Here is a 21,859-nt window from a genome sequence, read left to right as displayed (position 1 = left end):
TATGTTCTCATCGAAGCTGTAGAAAGAGGGGTTTGATGTTCCAAACAGGCATGACGTTGGACGAAGCATTTCGAAAGCTGCAGGGAAATGCCTTGAATCTCTCATGCAAGATACAACCAGTAGCCGTAGCAGACTGAAGCATTAGATCATGCTGATTGATGATCCCCGCCAAAACAGTACACGAGTTTGCATATTATTTGCATTTTGACTGCGGACACATGAGCATGCATTTGACGTGCCAACACCATGAGGCGCGGAAATTTTTCGTAGCCTCTTTTTGTCACGATAGTCAATTAAAACATAATGCGCGCAATTATTGACTCCTGTCAAAGAAGTAGAACCGGCGGATCGACCCTAGATCTTTTCCCATAGAGGCATCTGCCACGAGCGCAGCTGCGGCTACGCATTGCTTTTGTGGCGTGACGATCAGCGGTTCCAGAGAAGTGACGAGAGCGGCCCTCTCGCCCAACGACTGGAGCAGACAAAGTCGCGCGTAAGGCAGTCGAGAAGCTGATTGACTTCGGGCGCTACTGGACGCCGTTGGTTCGCATTTCGCCGTCTCGGAAAGGCGGCACCTCTGAATAAGAAAAGAGGGAAAAGTAATGCGACGTTAGCTAAGGACAGCCCACAAAAAGTAACGTGTTGTGGTACGTACCTCGGAATCGAGATCCTTCCAACGTTCTCCTGTTCTCTCCACACAACGTCTGGCCTCTCCAACGACAGCAGTAGCTGCTGAACAAAATGTTTTCCCACCTGAGTTTCAGCAACTATCGGCACCAGCTCTCCTCGTCAATGCTTCGCTTCTCTGTGACCAGAGATCTGTCTGCGTTGGCTTCTTGTGAAGCTCCTCTCTCGATAAGCAACGATACGAGACCGCCACCTGCGTTAAGCTTCCTTACGTCCGGATGAACCCCTCATTGTACGCCATGACCCCCATGTCCAGTGTAATGGGTGAACGGAAGCATCATGTATCACAAAGTGCAGAAGGATTCGGACACTCTACCTAGTATCCCGTATCCAAGGGTCCTTTGGCGGCTTCAGGGACAGCCGCATTGCATCTCAAATGTTAGGTTTCAAGATTCAAATTTCCCGAGATTGCGGGGTTGCAGAGATGCAAAGAAGCTCTAGCCGGCACCGGCAGCCACCGCCTTCAAGCTCGAGTAAAACGTCAGAGCTCCCTGCAATATCCAGAATCCGTTAGGGTCGGCTGGACGGACCCCTTGACGTGACTGCAAACCAGGTCCATATGGCCGAACATGCCATCTTGGCGCCCCTAACAGTACCACTATGGCCCATCAGTTAGCTCCGTTTTGTTTGGTTTCATTGTATGCTTCCATTCCATCCATTGAACTTATGCAGAAGTCGCTAGCACGTTATTTTTCGTGCTCATGTCTATCCTTAGTCGTCTTCTCATGTGGCTGAGATCCACCCAACATACATCATGTTGAATGAGCCCTCATCCGGCCCAATGGACTCCATTGCGGCTTTCCAATCCTCAATAGGAGCTCTGATAATGTTCAAGCCACATTTATAGCAACCTGGTGAGGTAATGTGTGATTAACTTTACTCCCTCGTTATGACGGCTACTTGTCCGCTTTTCGCTCAAATAGCATATACTGCATTGACTGCAATAAGCTAAGTCTTTTTCTTGCTACCTTGTACATTTGTGTTGGCACCTGCTTGTCAAAAGAAGATTAGCAAGCCTTTTGCATCAGTCTAGTTTCGATCTTCCTGATAGCCTCACAGTCTGGACGTGAAAATTTGCTGCCTGTGGGAAAATAGGCCAGCTATATTCCCTGACCTTGATTCAGGCAAAGTCACAAGTAAATGAAACCATGCAGTCAGTTCGACAGACTTTCTGGCAAGGGTTTGATCTAGTTATCTTGCAAAGCTTCAGCCATTATTGGTTTTCGCCGTCAGCCTGGGCGTGGGGGCGAAGAGAGCATCAAATCGCATAGTTTGCCAAACAAAGTGGAAACCAGGAGGCAACTGCCTTCGTATCATTGGATCAGTGCGATTATCGAGATAAGGAAAAAAAAAAATAAGCGCTACTTCAAATTATTAAGAGATGAATGCTAGATTAAGATAAAGTATGAAGGCCCGCATCGCCTGCATTGCTGATGCAAACTCGCGATATCATTCGATCCTCGTCACCTTCGCGGGCTTTATTTATCTATTACGCCTTCCGCAGATAATGTTGCATGACATTATACCCTTTTGCTTTAACCGATTTCCCGACCACCATGTTCCGCAGCTCCGTAACGAATAGATTAAAATAGCCAGCAAAGCGATTACGGGAAGCAATTATCATGCTTATCCTATCAACCTGAACTAGGCTTGCAGACAACAATGCGGTCCTCGACCGACTGCTTGGAAAAGAAACGCCATAACGCGCGGAGCGATGCCTAGGAACCGACGAGATGCATTTAAATCATTCCGTGCATATCAAACATATGGCCAAAAGAACTGGTGGAATGAGTGGAGATTTCATGAGTTGGTTCGGGCCCGAGCCGATAGACGATTGAAGAGCGCACCAGCGCACGAAAACGATTCTAACGCTTACGCCGAGGGGTCACGGAGCGAGCGCCCTGTGCAATGCTTCCGTTGCCCGAGTTTCGGGACATGGCGCACGAAGGCTTGACATCGTCAGGGCCCATTGATGCGACAGCCTGGATAATACATTATTAGTAAAAAAATACAAGCGATCCAGGCAAGGACCATTGAACGAACAAAAGAATCAGTATTATGTGCAAAGTACAGGTATGTGCCATCGCGCGACTTCTTGACTGCCAAGAGACCAATGGCCCCCGGTGAATGGCTGTGTCGGACACTGGGATGTTCTAGTAGGTCCCGTTAGCTTGTATTCGCTCTTTCAATGCTCTCTGAATAGCTTACGCATAAAGTCTTGTTCGATTACAGCTCGGATGGCTATCTCTTCATCGACCTCTTCTAGCCCACCAGCCTTACGTTTGCGAACACTTGAATAAAGCCTCTCGGCACACACCCCTGCCGCCATGGTGGTAGCCATATGTTCTCCAGTACCACTTGTAATGGCTGCAACGCAGGTTTTGTTCTTATCGTCGGGAGAGACTGGGACAACGGCCGTACCGATCCCGACCAGGGCCGCTGGACCACACCGACCGCGCAGCTTCATACCGATCCCCCCAGAAGAGGAGCCCGCAGCGATGTTTCCTTGCGAGTCGATGGCGATAGCACCAACTGTATCCGTGACGAAGTCATCGCGGAGGTTGCCTTCGACAGATGGGGTGTCAGATCTCTCGAACGTTGGGCTAGGAGGTAATGGCGTATGCAGCGCAGCAAAAGGAGGTGGGCTTGGGGAAGCAGAAGGAAGAGGGATCGATCCACTAGACATCGACTCGACCTCGGACTCGGAGTGACCATCAACGTTTCCTTGCTCCATGGACTTCCATTGCAAGTTATCGTCATCCAAGACTATCAGATCCTCGTCCGAGTTGCTGTCTCGTGCGGCATCCTGCTGTGGTGAAGGACTATGCTGCTTGACGATTGAGTTGTGACGCAGCCTAGAGAACCCCTCCCTTTGAAATAACTTTCCATCAGCCATGTGCGGTCCCGGATCGATAAAGTTGGGCGATTCTGGACTTTGAGGTGAGCGCGGAGTGGGAGATCGCGGCGCCGAGGCGATGGGAGGTGTAGGCTGAGGCGAGTACGGCTGGCTATCATTCCAAACCCCAGCCATCAGCGCACGCGTGTGTTGACGGCGCTGAGCCCTCCTCACATGTTCCTCATAATCATCATCTATGTAAACATCCTGATCGCCCATGTCCATTTCTTCTTCTTCGTTATTCTTATCGTAGAAGTTTTTCAAATCTTTCCTCCATTTCATCCACCGTTCTCGCGCAGCTGGCGAGACTAAGGCATCATGCGGCAAAATGGGTACCCCTTGATCAAAGGCGAAATCAACAGCGCCTTGGCCGACCAGGAGGTTGGGAGGAACTCGTCGAAGCGACATAGGCTGGTTGGAATGATCTAGGATCACTCGGGCCAGGGAGATTGGGTTTCGAATTTCTACGCAGAATATTAGCCATTTCCATTTCTAAAATTGTGCGATCAGAAGTCCTACGTGACACAGCTCCGACAGCCCCACTTCGTCCATAGTGATCTACCACTGTAGCGTCACATTCGACGGTCCCATCCATTGCCAAGTTACTTCCGTAACCTGCGTTGGTAATCTCTCGGTCTTCCAAAACTTTGATAGACAACTCTACCGCGTCAATGGCTGTTCCTCCTGCACGCAGAGCTGCCATTCCAGCTCGAGCGGCACTTGAAAAGCTAGTTAGTAGATTGAACTAGCGAAATAACAGATTCCGGGATGATTGGAATATAAATCTACCAAGAAAGGTGCAGGAGTAGAAGGTCAAAAGCAAAAGCTTGTCTGCCAGTGTTTAGGGTGAGTTGCTTACTCGCTGCAGACTTGCAAATGAATGTGTTCGTTCTGATGGCTGTGAAACCCGGCGCCTGCATGTACGAAAATTGCACACTGGTCTCCGCTTTTCTTCTTGGGCGACCGAGAAAACATTTCAAGCGGTGGCGGATGAGATGTAACGCCTTTATCGGACAATGACTCGTCGATGAAAACTGATGGCGAGGACTGATACGGATTTTGACGTCGGTTCCGGTATCCCTGGCGAAGCTCTCGCAACCAACGTTTAATCCAAAAAAGCTTTTGGGATAGAAATTCCAGCTTTACACGGCGTTCCACTTGTAGAGCGGTAGAGAGAAGCTCCTGCGGTGAGAAAGACCAGCTGAGAGTAGCAGGAAGAAAAGCTTGGGCGAGCTCTCTTGATGAGAGATTCCTTAGCTAAAGCTGAAATAGCCGATTGAAACGGCACTATCAGAGCCTGTAGAGCCTCTGCCAGGAAAGGGCCAATTCTCTTCAGACTTTCAGGTAGCTCAGCTAAGTACACAGAGCCCAGCCGCAGAGAGAGTGTGTACGATTACCCTGTACGAGGAGCAAAGCAGAAGGTGAGGAGGAATTTAAATGAATGTAGGTCAAAAAGGAATGACACGGCACGTAGAGTAAGGCATAGGGTGAAGATAGATATCAAGAATGCGTGAGAAGAGTGAGAAGCAGATAAACCAGCAAGCAGCAGAAATGTGAAACGGGTCTGAGCTTCGATTGAGGGCTAATTACGCTTTGTGCAGGTGCTCTGCACCATCTGATATCGTGCACATGCCTTTTTCAATTATATTTCGATTATGATTTCAATCTTACTTTTATGACCTCCATGCCTACATAGCCTAAAACAATTAATAGTTTTCCTAGAAGTAAGAACAAAATTGAACATACATGTGAATGTGAAACTCTCGACGGTTGCCGTGCCCTGCAGTTTCCTTAATAGACGTGAAGTTTATCGATACAATCTTCGCGGCAAACTTACAAGAGGTGATTGGCTTAAATAGCCGACCGGACGGTAGGTCCCGTCATCCGCCGACGACCCCAAGCGGCAGGTAGGAGAGCTACATGAGCCTCCACCGCTGACCGCGTCATATCATATCACTCCCTTGTTGTTGCCGCAAATAAGCTCTGTCTGCGCAGGCAACGAGCTATCGTGGCTCTTTAATCAATCTTTTGAAGAGGCACTTTGGTGCTTCATTTCTTTCCCTCTCTGTGATTCCTCCAACTATCGATCAAGATGGCGTCCCAAACACCGGCCGTTGTCATGGACAAGTAAGCTCCTTGAATTCCCTCCCCCGAAGATTCGAGGCGTAAGAACGCCATTAATTCCGACTTTCTGCTGACTCGTTTCCTAGCGGCACCGGTTATTCGAAACTCGGTGAGAAGCGGCTTATCAATCCGCGAGATTACAATTAGGCACTTACCAAATATTCCTCTAGGTTTCGCCGGCAATGATTCGCCATCGTTCGTTTTCCCCACAGCCATTGCAACCAAGGGATCAGGTGGTGGCTCTGCTGGCACAGGGTCAGGTCGCCCGGCAGTTGCGAACAAGCCATCATTCTTAACCGGTGGTGCGGGACCATCGGGCCACCTGTCATCGAAGCGGGGCACCGAGGACCTGGATTTCTTCATAGGAGACGAGGCATTGGCAGCTGCAAGTGGTCCAGGTGGGTTTAGATATTGAAGGTCGTGTGTAGGTCCTGCAGGTGGTTTCTAACATGTCTAGGCTACGGTCTTCACTATCCTATTCGTCACGGCCAGATCGAGAATTGGGTTCGTCTATAGCAAATGCCAAATATAACTAATAAAAAAAAATGACTAACAAGATTTAGGATCACATGGAGCGCTTCTGGTCAAATTCCATCTTCAAATACCTGCGAGTGGAACCTGAGGACCACCACTTCCTTCTCACCGAGCCTGTGCGTCCTTCTTCCCTAGTCTAGGAACTGATAACTAATCCTAACTCTCAACACAGCCACTCAACCCTCCTGAGAACCGTGAGAACACGGCCGAAATCATGTTCGAATCATTCAACTGCGCTGGTCTCTACATCGCCGTGCAAGCCGTGCTCGCTCTTGCCGCATCATGGACATCCTCAAAAGTCTCAGATCGCTCCCTTACTGGCACTGTTATTGACTCTGGTGAGGGTGTGACACACGTTATCCCCGTGGCCGAGGGTTATGTCATTGGCAGCGCCATCAAGAGTATCCCCATTGCTGGACGAGACATTACATATTTTGTGCAGCAGCTTCTCCGAGACCGTGGCGAGCCCGACAGTTCTCTGAAGACTGCAGAGAAGATTAAGGAGGACTTTTGCTACGTTTGCCCCGACATTGTAAAAGAGTTCTCTAGATTCGACCGCGAGCCCGAGAGATTTGGAAAACACACTGTCAACCACCCCAACGGTCGCTCCGTCACCGTGGATGTTGGATACGAACGATTCTTGGCCCCCGAGATCTTTTTCAACCCTGAAATCTACTCGTCAGATTTCCTGACTCCTCTCCCCACCATTGTTGACGGCGTCATTCAGACTTCGCCTATTGACGTCCGAAGAGGTTTATACAAGAACATTGTCCTTTCGGGTGGTTCGACGCTATACAAGGACTTTGGCCGCCGCCTGCAGCGAGATATTCGCCACTTGGTGGACGCCCGTATCCGCGCCTCCGAGGCTCGCAGCGGAGGAGCAAAGAGTGGTGGACTCGATGTGCAGGTCGTGACGCACAAGCGACAGCGACACGGCCCCTGGTTTGGCGGTAGCTTGCTCGGCCAGACTCCCGAGTTCAAGAGCTATTGCCATACTAAAGCCGAGTACGAAGAGTTTGGTCCTAGCATTGTGCGAAGATTTGCTCTGCTCGGTGGCCCTGGTGGATCGTAGATGGAATGTCGAGAAAAATGCCCGAGTAGATGAAAGAAGACTTCCATCGAGACGCAAGGGCAAGATTTAGCTACCTACTTACCTACCTACCTAGTATTCCAGATTTTTCACACCTTCAGTACCTGTCTGTATCTGTACCGTACTCACCCCGGCGGTTTACCTTGTCAAATGAGTTTTTACAAAAATTGAAAGCTTTACAAATATCTTTTGCAACATAATTTTTTTCCATTGCATGAATGAAATGACTGATTAAATAAGCCATCTAAATTTGTCCCTTGTGATGTCCATCTCTTACTGTTTACCAAAAAAAAAAAAAAAAAAAATATCCGAGAAGTCAATCTTATATGGATTGTACGCTTTATACTTAATATACAAGCTTGCCAATACAATACAACTAAATGTCGAATCCCTAACTTTATGTCCCACAAACGCCTAGAGCATTTCTTTCCTACCCTTTCTTACTTTTGAACACAAGCGGGTCTATATTGTCGACAGCATGCTGATCATATATGCACGAAACAACAGGCGTTCCAGATCATCAAAGACCCGCCCTCTCATGCACAAATTTAATGATGCAAAAAGAAAATGTTGAAAGAAAAAAGAAAACGGAATCAATAGATTACTTTCTTCTTCTCAGCACAGCGACACCCTCGACATGGCCAGTCTGCGGGAAAAAGTCGAAACCGCGAAGACTTTCCATTTCATACATTCCTTCTTGCGTTTCCTTTTCTGTTTCCGTCTCTGTCTGCGTTTCGCCTCTCGCTTCAGCCCAGGGATTTACTCCTCCGACAAGATACCCTACGTCACGGGCCTGGGTATGTACGTTGCAGCTAACGTAGACGACGCGGGCGGGGCCCAGCTGGACGAGTTGCTTGAGGAAAGACTCATCGCATCCCTTGCGCGGAGGGTCGATTACCACGACAGTCTCGTCGGGCGGGAATGTGACTTTGGCGAAAAGAGCGGGAGCGTCGGATGCCATGAAGGTTGCGTTAGGGATATTGTTTGCTTTGGCATTTTCGCGGGCGCATTCGATGGAGGAAGTGGAAATGTCGATACCCAGCGAGGATTCGAAGAGGGAGGAAAGAACGATGGTGAAGAGACCAGAGCCACAGTATGCGTCGATGAAGTATTTCGGTTTAGGAACGGAAGACGAAGAAGGAGAAGTGATTTGGTCGCGGATATATTGTGTGAACGAGGGAAGGATGGAGTTGTTGTTTTGGAAGAAGGCGCCGGCGGGGTTGTTGAAGAGGAAATCACCTACGTATTCTGTCGAGGTGGCATTGTTATCGGTAATGCAAGTCTTGCGTTCAGTAAAAGAAGGGAACTGCTTGATGATGGCTTCTTTGGTAGTGCCTGCTGCATCAGGGAGAGCTTCAGTGGTGGAAGGCAGGTCGTCTGTAGTTGAGGCCTCGTTTGACGGCTTGGGCACCCGCTCGGTGCTTTCTCGCAGCAAGAGTGTTGCGCCGCGCTTGTATTTGTCGAGTTCGTGAGAGACTCTGACACGCTCGGACTTCATACCCATTCTGACAGCGTCGGTGCCGATGGGACAGTCCTCAATGTCGATTGTGAATCTGGTTCCCTTTCTCATGAAGCCGATCGGCGGGATCGAATCGAAGCCCTTTCGCTTCTCGGGGTTGCGCCTGGCTTCCTTGGAGCGATTCTCGGGCGGTCCGTCAAAGTGGGGAGTGAGTTTCGTGCGGTATCCGTATTGTAGCGGAGAGCCCATGGTTTCGCCAATGGTGGGAATAAGGTCAGGCCGTAGACCGGAGAAGTTGCGGTATGCTTTCTCGACAATGGTCTTCTTGTGCGCGAGTTGGTCCTCGTACGAGAGCATCTGGAATTGACAGCCAGAGCATGTGGCAAAGTATTTGCAGCCAATGCGGGAGTCGTCGCGCTGCGGTGAGGGTGTAATGACGCGGACAAAGTCTGTGAGAGTGTAAGACTCGCGCGGGAAGTGCTTGATGACTTTAGCTGTGACGGTGTCGCCAGGCGCGGTAAAAGGCACGACGTAGACATGGTCAGAGTCGGCGGCGAACGCCAATCCATCGCCAGTCGAGGAGATTTCTTTGACGGTAAGATCAATCTCCGTGAAAGGCTGAGGAAGAGTCTTTTGCGGAGGAGCAGGTGCGGACGATTCTGCGGGAGCGTCTGTTGCGGGTTGGTCCTCGGCGGCGGGAGTAGGAGTAGGAGTAGCGGCAGCGGCAGGGCTATCGTCCAATTTTTGGGCTGCTAATAATTGACGGATATCTGCCAAGAGGACCTCTTCATGAGCGCCCTCGCTGACCTTCTTCTGCTGCTGAATCTTGCGCTTCTTGAATGGGCGTCCATTGTTATGGGGGCGTTTTCTGGGGTTGGCACCCATAGGCTTTCCAGTCGCAGGAGTAGCAGTGGGAGGCGTCATGGTCAATCGAGCAGACCTCTGACTTGCGACTGAGATTCTGGGTACTAATTGAGTTGTGCGAAGGAGATATGGCCTCCACATGAAGTTTCGTTATAGAGGAGATATTGAATATCCAGAAATTCTCTGTTTACGCTCTTTTTTTTATCTGAAAGTTGATTGGCCAGCTGCTCCGAGAGTGGCTGATTACATAATTTCTTAGTCATGAATATCGCAGCTTTTGGGGGTTCCCAAATTTGTTGTCATGCGGGAGTTTCAGTAGCGGAGGGTCCAGCTCAAAGTCTCATCATTTTCTTCCACGTCAATTGATTTCCTTTGGATCTTTCCTTGGACCTTTTCCAGGGTGCCGATACCGACGCCCACGATGAGCGTCTCCCGGCCGGCACGATGTCTCTTTGCTAGAGCATCATCCGCCATCCCTACTGCTGCTCAGCCCTCCCCAATGCTGGGCCGGCTTTTCTCCACGACGGCCGCACAATGCACGCGACGACGAGTTAAGGTCGGAAGCCTCAAGGCCTCTGAGATGGGCAACCTTGTGAAAGAGCCCGCCCCGGTCACCAGCAACCTGTATAAGCCCTACACCAAGGCCGAGAAGGCTGCATTGGCGAAGCGCTACACTCCCGAACAGATTCGCGCAATTGAGGCTGGAGAAGAGGCCGTTGACACCGAGGATCTGGCCACGCAAGGCACGATACGCAACGATCCATTTGGCCTAAGATATGTGGACGACCTGAGTCACCGACATGCCGTGGTGGACAAGCCAGTGCGCAACCCCGAGAGCAACTACGATCCGAAAATGCGGCTCAAGACCGAGCGCGAGTTTGGAGAGGACGTGACGCAATGGTTTAAAGACCTGCCCGAGGAGCCTGACAAGGCAGACTGGCTCAAATTCAAGGACAATGTCCGCCACTACGTCGGCAAGGAGGAGGCCGAGCGGGCTCCAGTTAATTATACGGCGCCCAAGATTAACAAGTTTAATGATCCGGAACTGCGGTACCACAAGGCGGGCGACGAGACCGACCCGCAGCTGCTGCGGCTCATGCAGCAGACGGGACTGTCTGAGATGCGCATCAAGCGCCTTCGCGTCAAGAACCTTGTCCGACACCGTGTCGTGAACCAAACCCGCATGGGTAAAGTTGCGAGCATGTACTATCTCAGCGTGGCCGGCAATGGTGACGGTCTGTTGGGCATTGGCGAGGGTAAAGCCCAGGAAGCGGAGGATGCAAGGAAACAGGCTGAGATGGCGGCGATTCGCAACATGCAGCCCATTACCCGCTACGAGAGCCGTACCATTTATGGCGAGGTTGAGGGTAAAGTCAGTGCTACAGAGTTGAAACTCATGGCTCGTCCTCCAGGTCAGTATATCCCATCTTAATATCCCGTGGGGTGTTTCGTCCTAGGTGTATCCCGTTATTTTCTTCCTAGGTGTATCAAATATGATACTTTATGCCCCTTTTCAATTGATTTATTCTTTCAGTTGATTCATTCACGCGTACTAACCCGCACAATAGGCTTCGGACTCCGCTGCCAGCACCGCATCTTCGAAATGGCAAAGTGCGCAGGCATCACCGATCTCGCGGCCAAGGTGACCCGCTCGCGAAACCCCATGAACACTGTCAAGGCCGCCTTTGAGGCGCTCAAGAGCCAGCGTCGACCGGAAGACATTGCCCGCGCGCGGGGCAAGAAGTTTGTCGATGTCCGCAAGGTGTACTATGGTGGCCAGGTCTAAACGTCCTTGCCATAAACCTTCTTCACATTACGCTTGACTTGACCCTACATTGCCGTCCTAGGGTCCTTTGGCCGTGCATGCCCCTGACCTTTGACATGGTGCCTACCCAAAACCATCAAAAACTCGCCGCGAAACTTTTTTTGCGTGTACTCTGTCCGTATGACACCTACAACAGCGTCTCTCAAAAGTTGGGCATATCTCTACCTCCCACACCGGTTTCATCACTCGAGCCGGTGTCATCACTGTATCATAGAGTCTATATCCACTTCTCCCGCCCCCAACCTAAGATCATTTTCATTATCCACACCCTGCATTCATCCATTTTCCACTTAACCAGACATTTTGTCGAAGAAGAACGGAAGCGAGTCTTTTCTTCAATGGCATAGCCTTTATTTCGCTATTCCTTTTCCTGCGTTCTGGGTCTCCTTTCTTTTTGTATTATCTATGTATGCAATTCTCATGCCAAGTCTCAGTCTCATACATCTCATCTTCTATTTTGACCAGTTCTCTTGTATGGTATGTACTGTTATATGTACTGTTGTACTTTTGATCTACAGTAATCGGAGTCGGAGAGTAAAATAGAGGTAGTTGCGCGCAATCCAACAAAAATATTTTAGTCAATGCCGTTCAGTCCTTTTGCTCCTTTGCTCGTCCCTTTCCTTGCCCAAGCAATATCTTCGCTTTCTGGCTGATAGACAATCAATCAAAGCAATTGATGGGGAAATGACTTGACATGCGGCGCCGAGTAACCTCTAGGATCACAACCCCGAACGCGCCGAGAGCTCATGGTTCAATAATGGATAGTCAATACCGCACATAGATTTTTGAGTGAAATTTATCCACGTCAGCCATGTACGACACTGTATCGTATATTGACGCTAGCCTGTAATACAGTCTAATTAGCTTGTTTGGTTCTCTTAATGAACAGTTTTCAAAGACTTTACGCTCCGTGGCCAGATAGATATGGTCAGATAGAAAGACCCGGTAGTCCAATGAGGGAACGATAAGAAGAAAAGCAAGAAAAGAAATATACTTACACCCCCACGACCAACAGCGTAATCATACCGCCCTGCGTCGTCCCTTCTACGCCCCTCCTCGGACTCATCTGGTCACTCAACACAGTCTCCGGGCCAATCGGATACGCCAACCTCGTAGACACATACACAAGCGCCGCTAGTAGACCAACGATCCAGCGTCCTGCGCGGAGAATGTTCCCCAGCGGAGACACGGGATCGGGTTCACGGGTGGCTGTGTCGGTGAGAGTAGTGACTGTGGAGGGTACATTGCGGATAATAATTTCCATTTGTCCTAAGAGGTGGTTTGGTAAACGTGAGTAGCGCACCACTTTGGGGAAGGGGTGCTGGCACAACTGGGATACGCGTCGCAAGAACGAAGAATTTCTAGGTTGTGCCGATTCCGCATTTTCGTGCGGTGGTTGCTGTGAACGTGGACCTTGACGTTGGAAGTTGAGGTGAAGATGACGATATCGTCGAATGGAGAAGAAGATGATAGGTATTGCACTCGCAACTATCCCACCGGTCAAGAGTTTCGTCCCGGAGAAGGGAGATTTGAAGGCTTCATGGAAGCCGGGCAAGTATGTATATGTATATGTATACAACCAGCGCAGAACTAGGAGACTGAATGCTCCAGTAACCGCAATGTTGCGTATCCTCCTAGAAAGGAGCCTCTTTTGACGGGACGTATTGAGTTGCTGGATAAGCAGGGATAATTGGGCGGGCGATGCGCCGCGGAGATTTGCTAGGGTTTTGTTCGTGTCTGTGTCTGCTTGACGGGCAGTATGATTGTAGTCTTGCTCTTCGTTCGTATGGGTATCGTCAATTGTATTGTTTGATGGAGAAGAGCGCAAGATGCGTCTCCGAGATCGACCCCGGCGTTGGTGGGACTGCCGTCGAAGATTGTCGTACTCGGAGTCATGATCTGATTCGAACTCGGGATATGACCAATCGTATGAAGGAGAAGAGGGAGAGGATACTATCTCAGTCTCTTTTGCAGGTAGTGCTGGATTGGAGTGGGTGGTAGTAGAGCTGTTGGTCCGGAGTCTCATGTTGATATTGTATGAATTGTGCCTCTCCGGGATGAGATGCTTCAACTAAAAGATAATATACTTTTTTTTCTTGAAAGCAGGACGCTCGATATTGATAGTTGAGACTGAGAGCCTGAAGAGCTGATATGTTGATACGCCAGTTGCTTGCACGCTCAACAACCAAGACTTATTTCAACGCACCACAATTCGGGAAGAAAAAGGCAAAAAGTCCAACTGTTGTAGAGATACAATAGAATAAATCAATGCTCAAAAGCCAATGTCCATATATCTGGCTGTGAGGAATTCGATACCCTTAAATACATGACCATCATCATCTCCGGAGTCGGACTGCTCAGCATGCGCTCGAAGGCTTGAAGACCGAAGTGTTTAAACTTCTGCCTAAACTCATTATCTCCGGTACGCCCACCCAGTCTTCCTTCAACAACAATATTGCATAAAGCTGTATAATGCGAAGTGGCCAGCGTGTCAAAAGAGTCATAACAGCCATTTGTAACTTGCGTCATGCTCAGCAAGCTGCTCGCAAACTACACTACTTAGCGCTGGTCCCTGAACCACCAGTGATCACCAGGGGGCACAGATAAAATGATAATGCATGTAATAATACGAAAAGAGGAAGCACAAAATGAGAAGACTATAAATATATTAAAGACACGTATTGCAATTCAGATGCAGCAAACGATAAGCAATAGGGAAATAAGAAGGGCTCAAAGACATTATAGCTGAAAGTCAGTGTCCTGTATTCCGTGTTCCGGGCAGAAATTATCGCTCTGAGCTCAGAGAAAATTTAGGCCATGTGGCATAGTCCCTCCTAGGTAGGTAGCCAGGCAGACAAATGAATCCCAGGAAGTGGATCTGGTTTAATGCCATCCCATTGCAAAAAAGTGTCGCCAAGTTCAGGCACCAGCGGTTGAAGATCGGCGCTAACTGGGATATGAGAATAGCGGCCACGCGGGTATGGTTAGTGGGAGGACTACTGCAGGTTAGCGACGATTGGACTTCATCCCGCCTGGTACGAGTACGCTAACGGTAAATGTGTAAACAAACTCTGACCGAATCGTACAATGTGGGGATTGATACTTGCCGGCGTAACAATATGGTTGCCTATGATATTACGCTCTACGACGACATCTCACATCACTGTCATGCATTTAAAAAGGGTAAAGATGAAAAATAAACCGGTTAACCCATTGGCTGTACTAAGTAACTAGCTACGCGCAGTAGATGACGAAAAAGAGCAACGCAAGAAAATAGCATCGCTGGTACGCATAAAAAGACATATGCCATCCCTTTTTACGAAATCCGCCGTGACAGTCGCTAAATGCTGTTCCAGATCCATTAATTAGATCATGACGTTCGTCAAGTCATTGAAATTCGTAAAGAAAATTGAAAAAGAAAAAGAAAATGCAGACAACCCCCGGTGTGACACCAAGCAGACATGCCGTCGTGGTCCGTATAAAAAAAGAAAGCTTGACAAGGTACGGACTCGGTCAGATGAAGCCATCGCCTTCTCCCTCATTAGACACACGAAACAGTCTAATTTAGAAAGAGGGAGACACGAGGAGCAATTAGCTCAGGCGATGTTCATGCTACACTGACGCACGGCGGCGATGACTGCTAGACGGCGGTTTCGGCGGCACCATCAGTGGCCGACCCAGTCGGCTTGGGGTCCCGAAAGAAACGCTTATGGAGGCGGATGCAGCCCATGATTCTGGAAATACAAAGTTAACGGTTGAACTATGTCTGAGGAGGGGAAAAGAGCGGGCGATTGGTGTTGTTGAAAAGTGGAAGATTACTTACGCAATGAAGACACAGAGGCCATCATTAACAATTTGCAGCTTGCATTCGTAAGCGCCATATATGACGTACTGTGCCGCGGAGACAGCCAGATTGTAAATAGCCACCGCAGCGAAAACTCCACCGACGTAGTCCATGGCAAAATCTACGCGTTTGGAGGATTCGACATATTTAATAAGAATGAACATTCCAGTGCTCAAAATCATCAGAGAGACTATAAAGCTTCCGGAGATAACATTCTGTGAAAATACAACTTGTTAGCTTGACTTGTAGGCAGATGTCGAGGTGAGGGGAAAGCTCAGAGAAGCAAGGTCAGATAAGCCAGGCATGAGGACAGAGGAGAAGCAACAATGACAGGCCTCCGACACTTTCAGATCCCGCCGGGAATGAAGCAAACATGCTGCTCAAGAGGACTCAAAATGACAAAGAGACTGAATGAAAGCGTGACTTACCAGAGCCAACAATTTAGCCTTGGAAGAAGCGTCGATGGTCATCTTGCCGTCTGGGCCCTTCTCCCAAGTCCCGAACCTGCAGAAATGAAGAGCCGCAAGGAACATGAGACCCGCAAGGTGCATAATGATGGTAACCATAATCGCCAGGTAGATCTCCAGAATAGACAATGCGAGGGCCGCTATTCCAGGAGGTTCGTTCGCCTCAGAGGATAAAGCTTTGTCGGTTTCAAGCTTGGACTTGTTGGGGGCTTCAGAAGGAAGAGGAGTGTTCGAGGAAAGGTTGAGGAGCTCGGCCTCAGTAGCGAGAAGAGCCTTTTCATCAGCCCCGGTCCAGACGTACATAGGGTGCTTTTCGTCACTGGAAAAGGCCATTTCGAAGTCAGGCGTGGCGGAAGGGTGCTTGTCGTCAGGCTTCGCCATTGTGATGCGTGAAATCCTATTTATGCGTTAGTATCAACCGTGTGCTTTCCTTCAGTATTGATCGTGTGCTTTTCCCAGGTTCTTTCTGAGCAGCAGCTTCAACTGCGTGCTTTTCTCAACTCATTTCCAAGCATCACTCTCGACCCTGTGCTCCCCTCAAGCACAGTATTTCGGACCCTCTTCCACAAACTTACTTGAGATTGTTATTTTTTCCGTGAAAGCAGAGTGCGAGGAAATTTGAAACAACAAGAGGATCAAACAAGACCAATCACCTCGAAATCCTATGAGAGCTTGACAATTGACAAGGACAAGAACGAGACGAAGACGCGAATGTTTATTATCAAAATGTGTGGGGCAACGGGGGGAAGATTTAACTTATCGCTAACCAGACGCAGCGTGGGGGAGATGCGGGATGACGCTTTTAGCGCCAGGGGTTTAACGAACGCCAGAAGTAAAACCTGACCCTGAAAATGAGCACCGGATAAATACCTGGTCATATGACTTTTGCTTAAAAGGTACTTGGTGGGCGTTCACTTGTCGCTCAACCTAACCTTAACCCACGAGCTGTAGCTTAAGCGATAGGGCTGCGCATAGACAGACCCCTCCGAGCAGTCCAGTTCGCGGGAAACAGGCCACCGAGGCCACGGAATGGCTCAAGATTTACCTAAGGTATGATTTGTATAGGACATTACGAATACGGCACATCGAGGTGCATGGTAAAAGATGCGTGTATTTTAGCAATGGCGGCATCGGATTGTCGGCCTTGAATAGGACCTTACTGCGCGGGTCCAAGACAACAATCTCCGGTTCAGATAATGAACTGTTAGTCCTACGTAGTTTATCCAGCTACTTGGTGCTACTAGTAGTCTAATATAAGGTGAAATGCCACGGCTGGTCAAAGTTATAGAGTTTATTCATGACAGTAAATCCCTCCTGTGTGTCTAAACTCTGAGCACTTATATAATGAAACCCTCCTGTGCAATATATCCGCAAGATCTGATGACAATCCACGCTCAACGCCATACTCCATCATACTCTGAAAAGTCACTGCAAGCTCAGCATATAGCTGCAAATCAGCCCATTCTCCAAATAAACAAGACAAGACAACTCCGCCATCTAAAATCACCCATACGCCATTCAAGACCTCATACCCAGTGCCACATATCTACCTCACCCAACTATCTCTTGCCAACCACCACATCGTATCCTCTCACATTCCCCGTATTGTTCCCTTTACGCAACGACCTCCCATCCCTTTGGACAGCAGACCTATCCTCTGCCCCACTCAATCCCTCCTCCATACGCCGTAGTGTCTCCAGCATCCTCCGCATAGCCCGCATGCTCATCATACCCGCCTTGTGCACCCGCATTCTCTTCATCATCGCCGGAGTAGATCTGCTGCTGGAGAACGATGCTGTATACACTTGCCTTGAGCAGTGTAAAGACAAGACTTGTCTTGCGTTCGAGCGCGCGTAGGCCGTCGAGGATTTGGGCCGTTGGGGACCCAGCCAGATCATTCAATGTAGATGCCAACTATATTTTGGATTCTCTGTTAGTGGAGTCCAATGACCATTGTACTTTCCGACAACATCCATAGGCAAAAAAACAGTTACGACATACCCGATTCATGTTCCCCAACAGCCGCGCATATTCATCCAGCACTTCTTGCTCAAGTGGCGAAACACCCGTTGATGTGCCCGCACCGATGCTCGCGCCAAAGTTTGCTTCGCCGCTCCCACTAGGTGTTGTCGGAGATGCCATTGTATTATGCTCTAATTTTCGTTGTAATTTATTCGTCGCAGCTTATTCGTCGCAGTGTATCGTTTGCACCCTTGCCCGCTGAGATGATGGTGGTTGTATCGTCTGTACTGTTACCCGACACACTCTTCTCGTTCTTTCTTCCGTGGAAAGGGCCGGCGCAATCAGGTAAGCTTGAAAAGGTTTTTCTTTTTCAGGTTTCTGACCGTATCTGCGATACGCAACAAAAACGTCTTCTATCCTGCAACTGATCCGCCAATTCGCGAAATCCGAAGAAAAGAGACGCAAGGTATGGTTGTGCTTGCAGAACGCGCGCAAGATCGTATTATGCTGAAGAAGGGATATGCTCGTTTGGATATTTACAGAAACGGCGTTTGCATCGAGATGAGCTCGAAATAATATTCGGACGCGATTCGCGACGTGGGGGAGCTTAGGTGTGTTTGGGAATCTACTGCACCGAGGATGTTTACCGCCAAAGTTTATCATTGGCTGACTGCTATGGCTGAGCTTTCTTCCGAGTTCGGTTCACCCCAAGGTTCGCTTGCCTACCCACAGTTGCGTGCCACAGCCTACAATACGGCACCGCCACCACAGTCAGCATCACTGTCATAGTTGGCAATCTATTGCATGAAATTTGGCAATAATATAATAAGATCGTCATGAATTTTATCAAACATGTGCAGGCCGAGTACCATAACCGCAATTGTCCTACCGCCCAGCAGCAATTTCAATCCACACGAACCCCATGCGCAAACGTAAATACAAATGCAAATGCTTCTTTCAAACGAGGGCTACATAATGAAAGAAACCCCATATTCCCGTGCCGCGATTGTTGCCATGGATCGTAATGAGGTAATGAAGGAAATAATGAAAATGACGAAAAACGTCCTCGGAATCCATAGACAGTGGAAACTTGCGAGGAGATTTAAAAAAAAGCAATGCCAACGCAAATGTAATAAGAAGCCCGGAACATGCTCCTTATGACAATGACTCCGCTAAAAACTCCCAAAAGTTTAAATTAGATTGATCGAATTGGTCAAATATGGACAACCCAGTCAATCGAATGTCGAATCGTGGATTGTATGATTGCATGAATGCATCGACTGCCCTCTGATTGGATCGTTCAACAGAGAGGGGAAAAAAGAAGCAAGGCAAGTAATCAAGTCGTTCAGGTTCGTTCTAATCGTCGAAAGACAGGGAAACGATCCCCCGTCGGTTGAGTATGCTACATGATTTCTTTAAGGCCGTGTCCGCTACCGCGCGTGGCCGATATGATCGTCGTGATGCATGTGTGAATCATCACCATCATGATGGAGCGTCACGCTGTTGAATTCTTCAAATGGGTCGGGTCCCTCGTTGCCAGGGGTGGCTAATCCAGAGTCGAGTGGAACTCCCTTAATCCGAGAAGCGCTAATATCGACACTCTCGCTCTCCTTCATATTGCGGAAATTCATTGTATCGATGCCGCGACCTTGGTGGGGTATCATTGGCGGTTTCATATGTCGAAGCAACGCCCACTGTGTCGGACGGAAGAAAGGGTGAACTTTGACGTCGGAGGCGCCCGCACGAGAGCCCAGACGACGTGCTTCATCTTTGATGAGTAGCTTGCGAATGAGAGATTTGCAGAGACTGATATCATTAACAGATTAGCAAAACAAGTGACCCAAGTCGCTGGGCAGTGCGGAGAAAACTTACTTGGAAGTCTGCGGTGCCCCAGAGTGTTCTGGGAAAGGAACGTCGTCGCGTAAGATATTGGCAAAAGTAGCGTTTCGATTCTTGCCCTTAAAGGGGGTGGTCCCGTAAAGCATCTCATAGATCAATATGCCCAGCGTCCACCAGTCTACGGCACTCGTATGACCGCAGCCTTTGATGACTTCGGGAGCAATGTATTCCTCGGTGCCAACAAATGAGTTGGTTCGAAAGTTGGCAATGCACGATTTGGTGTCAATGGCAGGTAGAGATGATGCTGAAGCGCCGGTTCGGCCAAAGATCACAGTGGGCTTTCCACCGGGCTCAGATTGCTTGGACAGGTCAAAGTCAGACAACATGATGTGTCCAGACTGATGCAAAAGGATATCTACACAATAGTTGATTAGTATTTGCATGCGCACTGTCAAGCAAGGCCATTTTCCAAAACATACTTTCCGGTTTCAAATCGCGGTAAATGAAGCCCATGAGATGAAGGTATTCCAAAGCGGCAGTAACCTCGGCCGCATAGAATCGAGCATCATCTTCAGAAATGCACTTGCCTGGGCGAGTCTGGAGTGCTGTAACAATGGTTTAGTCGGTGACATTCTATCTAGGACAGGCATATTCCTGGCGACAGCATACCTCGGAAGAACTCTCCGCCCATACAGTACTCCATACAGAGGTACAAGTGCTCATCGGACTGGAACGAGTGATACAAGGTGACAATAAAAGGATGATTGCTGGTTGCGAGAATTTCCTGTTCTGCCAATGCCCGCTTGATCTTATTCCGCTTGATCATCTCTTTCTTGCTCAACACTAAGTCAGGCAAATACGTTAGTCCTCATCCACTAGACAAGATAAGGATTGACATACCCTTCATGGCATACAAACGGCTAGACTTTTTCTCCCGCACTAGGTACACCTTGCCAACATCTCCCTTTCCAATCAATTTGATCTTATCGAAACTGGAAGGGCCAACTTCAACATTTCGAACCTTGATCGAATTCGAGCTATATGTGCGGCGGAACGCAACCGCATTGCGTATCTGTCCAGGAGTCGGGAGTTTTCCACCTTCAGGAACTGGCATCAATGGATCATCGGTGGCAGACTCGACCAGAGCCAAAGACGAGGTGACTTGGTCCTGCATCAACGGAGCCTTGCCCAGCTCAGGCGTCATAGGCCGGTCCGCAGTTGGCCCAGGCACAGGAGCGGTCGCTGCGAAGAGACCTTGAGCATTTGGTGCCGAAGCTACGCGCCGTAGCTTCCGGGCCAGCTCGTCCTTGTTCGCTGCCGTCGCCTGGTCAACGACCCCTCCAGCTGGATCGACCTTCAATGTTGGAACAGGTGAGTCAGGAGGTGAGGGAGGCACGCTACCCTCATTGTGATGTCGGATCGCAGGTGGGCCCTGGTGGATAAAGTACGGGTTCGCGGTCATTGTGGGAGAAACGGCATCTTCGAGCGGGTTGCCCTCACTGGCAACAGTGGTCGAACGGTTTCGACTGATGTTGGGAAGGAATCGCGATTGTCGGAAGGCAGACTTGGACTCTTTGGGTTCCTTGAGTTCGGATTTAGGAGGAGATGTGCCATCGCTTTGGTTGGTATTGGATGAACTATTGATGCGGAAGAAGTTCTTGAGTCTCTGAGGGAAATGGCTGCCACCATTGGGGCCATTGAGCTTGTTGGAGGACGATGACATGTTATTGTGTCCAAACGCTCGCTTCTCACTATGTAAGGCCGAAGTGTTGTGAGAGCCAAACAGCTGGGTCATGACGCCGAACAGAGAGAAGCAAGCTCAGCACTCAGTAACCGTGATTTGTTTTTTTTTTTTTTTGTGGTTGAGCGACCACAGGTGTGTCCTCTGCTGCACGAGGAATCGGCGTGAAGCCAATATTCGTTGGTGTTGTGTGGATGCAGCGAGAGGTGGAAAGGGTTGTGGGAATATTGAGATTGGGTAATCAGGGGAATGAGGCGGATGATAATGACTGGGGGAGGGAAATAACGAGCGATGATGTCGTTGCCGATCTGGACACGACGAATGTCTCGGGTCAGTCGCACAATTCAGAAATCGGATAAATGTTCAACCCACGTACCTACTCAAAGCCCTGGATTAAGAATCAAAAGGGGAGAGGAAGAAAGCGAAGCCCACAGTCAGATATGGTGTAATGATTTCGTCCTTGGCTGATAGGTGAATCTGTGAATGGTGGAATTGGCCGCTCTATAATTCAGCGTGGCCGGAAACAA

General features: G+C 49.2%; 8 protein-coding genes across 8 annotated transcripts; 2 read left to right on the top strand and 6 right to left on the bottom strand.

Moving 5' to 3' along the window:
- Window positions 1–313: 313 nt before the first annotated feature.
- Window positions 314–1,479, bottom strand: L228DRAFT_241714 (hypothetical protein; the record flags this gene model as incomplete). Its single annotated transcript, XM_018331348.1, has 4 exons — window positions 314–577; window positions 656–732; window positions 1,218–1,285; window positions 1,439–1,479. The coding sequence occupies 4 exons, from the start codon at window positions 1,477–1,479 to the stop codon at window positions 314–316; spliced, it is 450 nt and encodes a 149-aa protein (XP_018185050.1).
- A 1,073-nt stretch (window positions 1,480–2,552) lies between these two features.
- Window positions 2,553–4,558, bottom strand: L228DRAFT_241713 (N-terminal nucleophile aminohydrolase; the record flags this gene model as incomplete). Its single annotated transcript, XM_018331347.1, has 5 exons — window positions 2,553–2,669; window positions 2,731–2,840; window positions 2,896–4,047; window positions 4,103–4,302; window positions 4,443–4,558. The coding sequence occupies 5 exons, from the start codon at window positions 4,556–4,558 to the stop codon at window positions 2,553–2,555; spliced, it is 1,695 nt and encodes a 564-aa protein (XP_018185049.1).
- A 964-nt stretch (window positions 4,559–5,522) lies between these two features.
- On the top strand, window positions 5,523–7,529 carry L228DRAFT_251096 (Arp2/3 complex subunit). Its single transcript, XM_018333480.1, has 6 exons — window positions 5,523–5,710; window positions 5,794–5,816; window positions 5,878–6,105; window positions 6,165–6,211; window positions 6,271–6,357; window positions 6,414–7,529. The coding sequence occupies exons 1-6, from the start codon at window positions 5,676–5,678 to the stop codon at window positions 7,311–7,313; spliced, it is 1,320 nt and encodes a 439-aa protein (XP_018185048.1). The 5' UTR covers window positions 5,523–5,675; the 3' UTR covers window positions 7,314–7,529.
- An 87-nt stretch (window positions 7,530–7,616) lies between these two features.
- On the bottom strand, window positions 7,617–9,804 carry L228DRAFT_251095 (S-adenosyl-L-methionine-dependent methyltransferase). Its single transcript, XM_018333479.1, has one exon. The coding sequence runs from the start codon at window positions 9,712–9,714 to the stop codon at window positions 7,933–7,935; it is 1,782 nt and encodes a 593-aa protein (XP_018185047.1). The 5' UTR covers window positions 9,715–9,804; the 3' UTR covers window positions 7,617–7,932.
- Window positions 9,805–10,075: 271 nt separating this feature from the next.
- L228DRAFT_241710 (hypothetical protein) lies at window positions 10,076–11,440 on the top strand (the record flags this gene model as incomplete). The annotated part of the gene is made up of 2 exons (XM_018331346.1): window positions 10,076–11,066; window positions 11,223–11,440. 2 exons carry the CDS (start codon window positions 10,076–10,078, stop codon window positions 11,438–11,440), a joined length of 1,209 nt encoding a protein of 402 aa, XP_018185046.1.
- Window positions 11,441–15,109: 3,669 nt separating this feature from the next.
- On the bottom strand, window positions 15,110–16,550 carry L228DRAFT_273897 (hypothetical protein). Its single transcript, XM_018335599.1, has 3 exons — window positions 15,752–16,550; window positions 15,303–15,538; window positions 15,110–15,213 (listed from the first exon to the last, which is right to left on the bottom strand). Exons 1-3 carry the CDS (start codon window positions 16,169–16,171, stop codon window positions 15,120–15,122), a joined length of 750 nt encoding a protein of 249 aa, XP_018185045.1. The 5' UTR covers window positions 16,172–16,550; the 3' UTR covers window positions 15,110–15,119.
- An 890-nt stretch (window positions 16,551–17,440) lies between these two features.
- L228DRAFT_271284 (hypothetical protein) lies at window positions 17,441–17,932 on the bottom strand (the record flags this gene model as incomplete). Its single annotated transcript, XM_018335516.1, has 2 exons — window positions 17,441–17,704; window positions 17,792–17,932. The coding sequence occupies 2 exons, from the start codon at window positions 17,930–17,932 to the stop codon at window positions 17,441–17,443; spliced, it is 405 nt and encodes a 134-aa protein (XP_018185044.1).
- Window positions 17,933–19,182: 1,250 nt separating this feature from the next.
- On the bottom strand, window positions 19,183–21,314 carry L228DRAFT_254414 (Pkinase-domain-containing protein; the record flags this gene model as incomplete). The annotated part of the gene is made up of 5 exons (XM_018333829.1): window positions 19,183–19,558; window positions 19,625–20,006; window positions 20,071–20,196; window positions 20,261–20,434; window positions 20,492–21,314. 5 exons carry the CDS (start codon window positions 21,312–21,314, stop codon window positions 19,183–19,185), a joined length of 1,881 nt encoding a protein of 626 aa, XP_018185043.1.
- Window positions 21,315–21,859: the final 545 nt, after the last annotated feature.

Source organism: Xylona heveae, assembly GCF_001619985.1.
Source record: "Xylona heveae TC161 unplaced genomic scaffold L228scaffold_13, whole genome shotgun sequence".
Taxonomy (NCBI): Eukaryota; Fungi; Ascomycota; class Xylonomycetes; order Xylonales; family Xylonaceae; genus Xylona; species Xylona heveae.
Note: the sequence above shows the minus strand (reverse complement) of the source record. Positions and strands in the feature narration are given on the sequence as shown.